Source organism: Crassostrea angulata, chromosome 5 (genome assembly GCF_025612915.1).
Source record: "Crassostrea angulata isolate pt1a10 chromosome 5, ASM2561291v2, whole genome shotgun sequence".
NCBI lineage: Eukaryota > Metazoa > Mollusca > Bivalvia > Ostreida > Ostreidae > Magallana > Magallana angulata.
Window position 1 is genome coordinate 5,237,543 of NC_069115.1, and position 11,210 is coordinate 5,248,752.

At 32.4% G+C, this 11,210-nt stretch overlaps 1 protein-coding gene across 1 annotated transcript; it reads right to left on the reverse strand.

Moving 5' to 3' along the window:
• Positions 1 to 6,282: 6,282 nt before the first annotated feature.
• Positions 6,283 to 11,210, reverse strand: LOC128183053 (uncharacterized). Its single transcript, XM_052851879.1, has 4 exons — positions 11,062 to 11,210; positions 10,502 to 10,948; positions 8,883 to 9,329; positions 6,283 to 7,104 (listed from the first exon to the last, which is right to left on the reverse strand). The coding sequence occupies exons 1-4, from the start codon at positions 11,135 to 11,137 to the stop codon at positions 7,091 to 7,093; spliced, it is 984 nt and encodes a 327-aa protein (XP_052707839.1). The 5' UTR covers positions 11,138 to 11,210; the 3' UTR covers positions 6,283 to 7,090.

The following is an 11,210-nucleotide window of genomic DNA, read 5'->3' on the forward strand; positions in this document are numbered from 1 at the left end:
CTTATCGTTAATCACTGTTTCCTTCCTCTTGGTCGTATAGTCACCGCAAACACTAGAGCGTACGACGGCTGAACTGTTGTGAGATCCGTTGTGTGTCTATTTATTTCTGGGTCACGAAGTGCATAAATATTAGAAAGTTTATTATTTATTTGTCAATTACAAACCGCATATAGGAGCGATATTGTACATAGCTCCTTTGTGATACAGATTGAGTGAAATCTTATTCGAACCAAACGTCCATTCAAATAATGATTTCATTTGTAACGCATTTATATCCAAGAGGATGGAAACCTTTCTTTGGTTCGTTTTGTGAACGGTACGGTTCATTTTGTGAACGAAACGGTTCGCTTTTTGCACGGTACGCTTTGATAAAAATAGCTGCACGCTTTGTGAACGGTTTGCACGCTTTATTAATGAGATAGGAGTGGCGTGACGCTTTGATTTGTTTGCATATAATTTTGTTTAGTTTTTGCCCGATTAACTTCAACAAGGCGGTGATTATGACAAGCATTTTTTTGTATTCATATGATATATTTCATATGTATTTCAATTTGATTAAAATTACATTGTATATCTTTTTCCCCGTTTTTTTGATATGTTGCGTGAAACGTAAACTCATTGAAAACCGGGAACCAGAGGGTGGTTTTAAATTGGACTCTCTCTCTCTCTCTCTCTCTCTCTCTCTCTCTCTCTCTCTCTCTTAAGAATTATTACTAAATGTTATGTACACAATGTTTAAAACATTTCATAAAAATAATCAAAATAGTATTAACAGGCATTGTGTGAACTTTAAACTTTAATATTTTACAGTGTTTTATAAACCAGAAAAAAAATTAATGCTAAGAAAGGAAATTATGTTAAACCATTGTTGTAACGGTGTGATATTAAAGTATATGTTTTATAAATCCGTACAAAAAACCAGCAAAATATTGAATATATCTGGTCAGCAATAATCTCCATCCGTATTCATCAAACGACATTAGTCAATAAGCCGTACATGGAAGTTACAAGCTTATGGCACGATACGGTATGCTTTTTCGGTCGTTTTGGGGCGGATCTTGCATAGATTATTTATTTTTTTTGCACGGCACTCTTCGTTTTTTGAACGGCACGGTTTGCTTTTTGAACGGTATGGTTCGTTTTTGAGCCGGCCATACTTTATTGCACGGAACGGTACGTTTTGTTTTAGAGGTTTAGAAGCATGTTTCAGGGTCTGTAGCATCTCTTTCATTCCTTTGTGTATCTCTTCACAATTGGTTTCATTAAAATTCGTAGACATCAATTTTTGGTCTTATAATAAAATTTACGGTTTTATAGACACAGAATTTGTGGCCAATAACTAATTCTTGTAAAACTTTTTATAATCTTATACCGCACTTAATCTAATTTCGTAAGTACAAACTTCACAAAATTTCACCCAAATTGATATTTAACGAAATTTAAAATTGTTTCAATAAAGATTAACAATAATATCAGCTTCTTATTTAGTTAATTGTTAATTTAACAATATTACAGTTGTAAATGACAAATGATAAAGTACTGATCAGCAGTATGAGACCCATATTATCTGAGTAATAATTTAATCAGTCAACAATTAACTGATTTGTCAAGGGGTCACATGCTGTCTAGGCATACTTATGAGTTTTTGATGATTTTTTTTTCTTTGAAAAAGATCAAAACCCTCTGCCACGTCATGTACAATGATTTCAACAAACTGAAATATACATACTCTTAAAGTAGTTATTTAGGCTGATAGTAAAGTACTTGTTTTCAGAATCAAACAATGCGTGTGGGTATTAAAGACGCATGTGTGTGTGATTAACCACACGCAGGTCTTGATATTTTACCAACGTACGGGGATTTTTTAGTCTTTTTTAAGCTTATCGTCTAACTTTTGTAAATTTCCCCCACGCGTCAAGTACCATTTATACCGAAAACGGTATGAATGGATGGTTCAGTACAAATAACAGTACTTTATCATGTCCCCTTTAAAGATGCTGTGGCCTCTTAAATGGAATGTTTTGGCCAAAGGATCAAGTTTTATATAAATCGTCCAACTATTTCTTAAGGAGAATGTGAATTTTTGAAATAAGTACAGAGCGACAGCTTAGCGTCGCTCAGGTGAGATAAAACGCTAAATGTTAATGTTCTTGGACCAGTAAGTAATGTTGAATCTCAACGGGAATAAAAGGGAACGCAGTAATTCAATTTTTACTTACATGAATGTGATTAGTTAAACAAACATCGGTATCATATGATCGCATTTAAAAGAAAATATTTACATTCCGAATATTTTTTGCATGTAAAGTTTGTGAAAAGATACTGCAGTTATAAAACCGTAACACACATAGGGTACCCAAAGGTTAATATAACTAGTTTTATTATGACGTCACAAACGGTGAACGCTGTAAAATGCAACGTCACAAGCGAGAATCAAAGTTCACGCTTGTGGCTGTTACAGTGACTCTTCCATTAATTTGAACTTACCCTTAGAATAAATCAGAAATTTTGACGGAAAAATCGCATTTGCAGACAAGGAAAGAAGTTCAAAAAAAAATGTAAATATAAGCATTAAATCATTTTTTTTAAAGATATAGTATCATAACTGCAGCGGTGTGTGCATACAAATTTCCATAACGCGCTTACGCGCGTTACTCAATTTGTATGCACACACCGCTGCAGTAATGAGACTATATCTTTCAAAAAATAATGATTTAATGCTTAAAGTACGAGAAAAATGTATCGAATCAATAATGACATCATAATGATAAAACAACAACAAAAAACAAAAAAAAGTATTCACTAGATAGATAATGACTTTATCGGTAAGTAACAATACTATCAACAGCGTTTGTCTTGCAAATCAAATCATAATTTAATGTATTAATTTTTTTTAATGTTTTACGTTCTATACACAAAGAAACTTATATAGGATGTGTCTCTTGATGTTAAAATAAAAAAGACGTGACTGCAATAAAATCGGTAAACATTAAGAAAACTAACAACTTATTTCTCTTTAATTTTATCTAAGTTAAATTTGTATCATTACAATATGATCATATATTATATAAGGCAATAATTTTCGTCATTTCGATCGGCTGAATTCCCAGCACGTGAAATTCGTGCTTTTACAATATCGACGCGAAATCTAGTCCGCGGAATTTGATATTGCACGACTTTGCAGTATCAACAAAAATAGGTGCTATTGTTAAGACAATTTACTGACGAAATTTTTTTAATACAAAATATCAAAAATGATAAATGCTCTTCAGTCATCATCCGTTTTTCTATACTGCAGTAAAATCTAATTCTCGTTGTTTAAAATCTGTTATTGAAAGCCCACAATCTGCTCACTTTGTGCGTCATCAAGATGACATCATAGTTAGCTGTTCAGTGAGAACGGCCTTTTGCTTTTTATTTTTATTTTGTAGGACTGATGACGCTTTTGTAAGTAATGTCATATGTTAATAGTGATAATTCAAACTGGGAAAGCTTGAATCGTTACTATTGCGCTAAGTATTTTAAAGGATTGAAGATTATTCTAACGTCGTAATGTACAATTCATTAACCTTTTTGTATTTATAAACGAATTTCTTGACAGCTATAACGTTAGGCCTAACTGTATTGTGAGTGATAATATAATTTAACTATTATGGACTTCATTTCACGGTCAATATGTAATTATATGGACCTATGTCAAGTGATATCGACCTCAGACCTTGGTCGATATCACTTGACATGGGTCCATATAACCACATATTGACCTACAATGAAGTCCAAAATTGTATATTATTATGCCTCCTGTCAGTTTGTTGCCATATATATTTAATACTCATCTATTTTCGCATTGTATACAACGGGTTTATATAGCGTAAGCATACTATTCCGAAATAGAGTACGGCAAATGTTTACAACGAAAACTTTGCAAGCGCTGAGAGTGGGTTTCGAACTCTTGCCAAAAAAAATCCCAAGGCGTTACCGTTACGCTTCAGCAGCCGATGATGTATCCGACGGTATTTATATATATAAAACGTAGAAACATACGATTGACATCAAGCAAATTAAAATTATTAATATTTCAAAAAAGACCTCATTATTGACGATAATTTTTATACGTTAAAGTTTTGATAAACTTTGAACAAATGGAATAAACAATTTTGAAAGAAATTCTAAATGAGAATCACAAAAATGCTTTTTTAAATGACGCTTGATAAAGAATGTACAAGAACAACATTCAATGAGATTTCGTCTGCTAAACATTTCGAGTTTTCTCGGTAAGGTGAAACGTCATTCGTTTCTTGAAAAGAACATACATATCTGTTGATTTTTTTATTGTACAACAACTTGTTGATTAAATCATCATTCAATATGAAATCAATTGATTAATTTAAAAGAACAAACGCTAGCTTTTCCAGTTATTATTTTTTGGGACAAGACAACACTCAAACGTCACAGCTACTTATAGCAAAGCACGTCTGTATATACAACACTCGGCATAATAATAACAATAGTGTTGTACATGTATTGTGCATGTACTATGCCTAAATAGTAGTCAGGGTTTGATACATAGTGTACTCGCCTCCGGCTCGTGCACCATATATCAAATTCTGACTACTATTTAGACATAGTACATGTACAACACAACACTATTATATAAATACCATCTCGTTGCCAAGTCTATTGAGACAGAAGGGTAAAAGCATAATGCATTATTTATTTTTCAAAGATTTTTTTCCAAAGAATCATATCATAAAAAAAAGAAAGCAAATTAGCTAGGTAAAGTGGGTATGCAAGCACAGAGAAAAAAGCTCCACAATAATTCAAATACATCACAGTTTAGAAAAGAGCCTTTACTATATGAACCTCAGTCAAAATTACTTAATTGAGAAATTAAATTTAAAAAAATAATATTTCCATTCATATATCAATTGCATGTACATAATATAATCTAATATACATTTAAAAAAACACAAACAAAACAAATCAATACAAAAACAAATATTTGCATAAAAACAAACATTTATTGCTGAAATTAACATAGTCATGAAATATATCAATTGTACTGAACTTGTAGAATCTAAAAGTGTATACCAAATACAATATCGTAAATTCATCCTACATGACTATTCTCCCGTCAAACTTAAAAAATATGTTAATACAGTTCAGTGGGTTTTTTTATTAACTTGTCTTTTTTATGTGAAAACAAACACAAAACATACTCAGTTTAGGCATAATACGTAGTGTTGGTGCACACATCCATATCAATGACCAAAATATAGATACGTTTACATATATACACGCATCATCGCAGATTTGAAAAAAATAATTGAACTTAATAAATATATTAGAGATTTAAGAAAAAATTACTCATACTACACTCGAGAATCCCGTCACTTGAGAAAACAGACTCTAGCTAACAATGGCGACATCTCAACTACATGTGATGAACTGTTTCCGGTATGTGGATATATTCATTACACGTCTTAGCAAAAGGATGCATATAGATTGTTTAAACTCTAAAATAAACATTGAATTATCAGTTTATATATCATTATAATCCAAACATTTTATTTAACAAAACAACGGCGTCCTTAAGATAAAGTAATTTTTCTTAAATAAAATCTTAAAAATTCAGAAAGTACTTCTTTCAATATTTTACACGAAAACATTGCTATGTATGTTGTATTACTAAAAATGTAAAACAAAAAATGCAGACGTTCACAAGTCAGATATAATTGATACTCTCGGATGTTAATAATCAAAAATTGTCTTTTAGACAGAATACACTACTTATACAGGTTAGCTAATTTTTTTCACATAGCAATATCTTGAGATACGTAGGCAAGAACATATAGCGTGGATTTTGGTTTACATATAATTATTTCTTTTAAATTATGGCACTAACAAACAAACTGTAAGAATATTAGTTTATTTAACATACCAGTTTCTTACAGTTCTTCAAGCTCATGAATACACCAACAAATACAATGTATTCAAACAATGATCACCTCTGCAACTATTATATGAAATATAATACATAGGTGCAATACATAGTTTGATTTTTTAAACATTTTATTATATTAATCTATTTAATTTGGATTATGTTTTTATATCTTGTAATAATTTGTTACCTACTATAAGATTTAACATTGTACAAACCTAATACTTAGAACATCCACAACAAATATATGCATGTATCCATTTCATTTAGATATTTTTTTTCGGAAGAAAATCATGAATTCGATTATCTAATAAGAAAAACATGTCATTAGGGGGGGGGGGGACTAAATGCAGTTGCCTTGTCTCCTATTACAGAAAATGTTCCTTCAAAATATCAATCCAACATCAAAAGATACGTAATTTATCTGTAGCGAGGAAATCCTTACCGTGTATAATGTATATAATTGCATTTATCGATGACATTAGGAGAACATTGGCAAGGATCAGAATGGATAATTGCAGAATATTACAAAATATTAACATATTTGATTAATTAAAGGAAGAAACGACGAACATCGAACCATGTTTTGTTGTTTTTTGTCGCATCGGCCGGTTTATCTATGTGGGGGATTTCTAGACAATGGATATCATTAGGATCGAAGAGTATTCAAAACAGACTATATTTCGTTTTGTCAGTTTATTATTAAATAATAAATATGTTTTCAAACATTAATCTTCCAGAAAAAAACAAAACCTGTAGATATTCCTACTTTTACATCACTCAGATTATAATTCAAAGGAAGGTTAAGAAAGATGTTGGATTTCTCGGCGGTGGTGTTTTCTTTCTCAACAAGGCTTGGTCCGTTTCCCCAGATTACATAAAGGGGCGATATTCGTTACAAATTAAAACTGCCCCATGAATTGTTGCATAGCTGTCCTTGTGTAATAAGCCGTATGCGCGTCTGCGTATCATTCCATCCTCTTATGACAATTTTAATTGAATATTTATTCGTTGGAAAACTAAAAAATATATAATCTTCGCTTCATGCTTGTAACTGGAACGAGTTGAAAGTTGAACTACTGGTTGAAATTCCATACTCGTCTTAGTACATGTATCCATATGTTGTGATTTAGAAATGCAAGCATTTCGCTAACAGTAGGTATCTACAAATGGCAAAAGTTCATATCATTCATACTCGGTTGAAATCCCTGTTGCATATTATTATTGTACAGAAAAAAGTGAAACCAAAACTGCTTTTTGAAATTTATAGCATGTGGCTAAAGTTAGTAAGATTTTACAAGGCTAAATTCTGCACATTGCCTTTATTAGTTTCATTAGTGTATCAATGCATACACATCTTGCAAAACAAAACAATTCCTATATTTTTAATAATTCTATTATTTCGTCAATTTGAATATATTTCTTTTTTAAATGACTGTCTTATAATTCTTCTCTGTAAGACATGTTAATTTATTAAAAAAAAAAAAAAAAAAGATACATAGGTTTGAAATTTTTTTTAAGTTAAACGATTTAATGACACTAATGGACATGATTTATTATGTTATATGTTTTACTGTGCAACCGTTTGGGCGAACGCGGCATAAATTTGAATTTAATACACACAGGTACATATGTTTTTTTTACCGATATGACAATAAATCTCTCGGTCCGGAAAACGTGAGTTTTTGAAAAAAAGTCCACAACACTTGGACATTATTTGCCCGCATAAAATGAAAAAGGAATTGCACGTTTAATTACATCTGTTTGTTTATCTTTCCAATTAAGAGACACAGGCGCCTCCTCCACAGAAATCATCGCGACTTCTGGGATAACTTCACCAAAAGGGCATCAAGGGGTCCTCTGACAGAGTACGTTTAATTTTTCTTCGGCTTCGGTGAAAATGCGCGAACCCATTGAATTAACGTCGTCAACGTGGTTTTCGAATGCGGCACTTTTTATGTTAAAATTGTTCACCAGTTCGTTCGAGGTTCATGTGCAAGGAATCAAATATTAAAATGTAAACCTCCAAAATTCAGAAACTATAAACGTAAATTTCTATATGTTTTCCGCCTTTTGCTATGCATTGCTGAGGATGTTTTATGGCACAATGTTCAATAATCGTAAATTTTATCAGAGTTTTTAAGTTCCATCCTGGCACTTTGACCATGTTGGCCGCAATAATTGGATTACAGCTAGTAAGACACGTGACAAACCTTTCTACATTTTCTGAAAATGATGCAAGGTTGGTGACATTAGGGCCCTCAACGGCATATTTTTATCATGCGTTAAAAAAGTGTTCAGCGATGCCAAGTTTAAACACAAAGGCATAAAAGACACCACTTAAAAGCTAAATCATCGGTTAAAAAATGTATACAATATAGAGTTTCACTGTTTTGTGGTGTTGTGTAAATTATACCACGGTTTGTGAATAACATACCTTGGTAAACTCACTCGACTTCGTCTTGTGATGTTATATCCAGGGTCGTGAATCAAAGTATGGTATTATTTACACAACACCATAAAACAGTTCAAAATGTATGGTATATCTATTACTTAAATTGACCAAAACGGATATGTGCTAACATGTCCATGTTTTCACTGTACTCTGATCGTCAGGTTTCTAGAGCGAAAATATTTATTAACGTTTTACGTGAGATTGTGTAGAAAGAAATTTATATTTTTACATCCAGTTCTTATTTACCTAAAATTTATATTTTTAACAAATATTATCAATAATTTTTGTAACAGGGTACACGTGTCTGAGAGGTGATGACAAAAAAGTAGCATGTAGACACATAGTAATTTTTCGTATATGCATTGTTAGAATGCAAATTTAGTTCAAAACTAGGCTTTCCAAATTAAGCCCTTTGAGTGCAAAGTATAGGTTAACCATACAAAATTGAAGATATTCGTGATTTGTATACATTCTGCAAATACGTACCTTCAATAATCCATCTTCCAGAAGACCCAAATCCAGTAGATATCCCTACGTTTACATCATCAAGATTATAATTCAAAGGAAGGCTGAGAAATATGTTGGATTTTCTGGCCGTGGTATTTCCTTTCCTTACAACGATTTTTCCGTTTCCCCAATATACAGTAAAAGAGCGGTATTCTTTACAATTTAAAACTGCTACTCGATTCGTTGCTAAGCAGTTGCCTTGTGGAGTAAGCCGTATACAAGATCGTTTATTTCTACACCCACCTATGACAGTTTCGATTGGTTGTTCTTTCATTTGCGATTTTAACGCTATATGGGCGTCGCTACATGCCTGCACCTGGAAACTGATAAAGTTTGAACCGCTGGATGAAATTCCATACTCGTCCAAATATCTGTATCTATATTTTCTGGTCGTAGAAATACGTGTTGTACGCATGCAGTGTATATCTGCAAATAACAGTGATACATGTTCATCTATTTTCAAAGGGAAAAAGGAGTTAGAGATGTTTTATTTTCAAAACCTTTACCACGCCTTTGTCAGCTTATTGACTCTTATAAATATGGTGTAATTATAAGTGCTTATCTTTATAATTTTTCCTTCTCTTGCTCAACTTACTATAAAAATAGGACAAAAAGAAAAATCTACTGCATTAAAACGTTTTGGTTTACTCTGGTAAATGGTCTTCTGTATAGTTATTACCATAAAAAAAGTCTACAAAACGAATGTTTTTTTCTGCTGGTAAATGTAATTTCAATGTTAACTGGTCTGCCAGTCCTATATCAAAATTATAATACTGCTATACATCACAGCTGGTACATATATTCATCAGATTTCGGCAGAACGGAAATAGCCCAATGTCCAACTGTTTGTGTCAATTTTGCGTATTTATATAACGTCTGATTCATTTGATATGATCACTTAATTCTACTAACGGTCCTGTTCCGTATTATGCTGCAGGCTTTTAGCTCCCGGTCTGAAAAAATTCGGATGACAACCTGGGAGCTATAGATTCATGCGTGTTAAAAAGTTGCGATTTATGGCGCACAAAAGAATTCCGCTAGTATTTGACTGATTTATCTTATTCAAAACACATTCTGTACAAATATTTCATTCTTAAGAAAATCCTCAGAAATTTTACTACAAATATCGTCACTTTACCTGTCTCTGATATTCTTTTAAACACCATTACAAGCCTCGTAAATTGAAATGGTGGAGTTTACTTACATGTAAAAATGGCGACTTTTGATCTGCACTTATTTTTCCCATACTTTATTTTCCGGGGTCTGTTAACGTGCGTTTGAAAAGGTTTGTAGCAAAAAGAGTGACGATATAAGTGGTAAATGGATTGTAAAATTGAATGGCTATAATTTTCTACACAGATCTGTGTGGAAATAAGGTTTATCAGTTTAAAACTAGTGCAACATTTGTCCGCCGTAATGTAGATCACAGGTCGTCCATCCGAATTGTTAAACACCTGGAACTACAGACTTGCAGCTACGTCGAACTTTGAGTTATTTAAAAACCATAAAACGTTCGTGTTGTTCAGTATTTCATTACTTATTTGCGCCGCTTAGGACTGAAGGGAATCGTAAATTGTATAAATTCTCCAAACACATACCTTCAATTATCCATCTTCCAGATGATCCAAAGCCAGTAGATATCCCTACGTTCACGTCATCAAGATTATAATTCAAAGGAAGGCTGAGAAATATGCTGGACTTCTCAGCCGTGGTATTTCCTTTCTCTACAAGGATTTGTCTGTCTCCCCAATACACAGTAAAAGAGCGGTATCCTTTACAATCCAAAACCGATCCTAGGTTTGTTACTAAGCAATTGCCTCTTGGAGTGAGCCGTATACAAGATCGTGTATTTCTCAATCCACCTAAAGCGATTTCGATTGGTTGTTCTTTCATATGTGATTTTAAGGCTATATGGACGTCGCTACATGCTTGTACCTGGAAAGTGATGAATGTTAAACCACTGGTTGAAATTCCATACTCGTTCAAGTACATGTATCCATAGTCCTTTGTCGTGAAAAAGCGTGGTGTACGCATGCAGTGGATATCTTCAAACAAAATGTTACATAGTCAGGAAAAAACGACTTAAATAGAGTTGCTATATTGCATTTAAAAATCTTAAAACAACAAATCAAAGTTACATTTGAAACTCAGTATTTACCTGATAGACCGAAAATTGATATTACAATATAAAGTTTGAATATCTTTTCCATTTTGGAATTAAGTTGAATTAACATGGTTTTATTTTCGTCTTTGACTTTATGATAGAAAATGGTTATACACTAATTATTATTCACCGTTTCCTGCCTC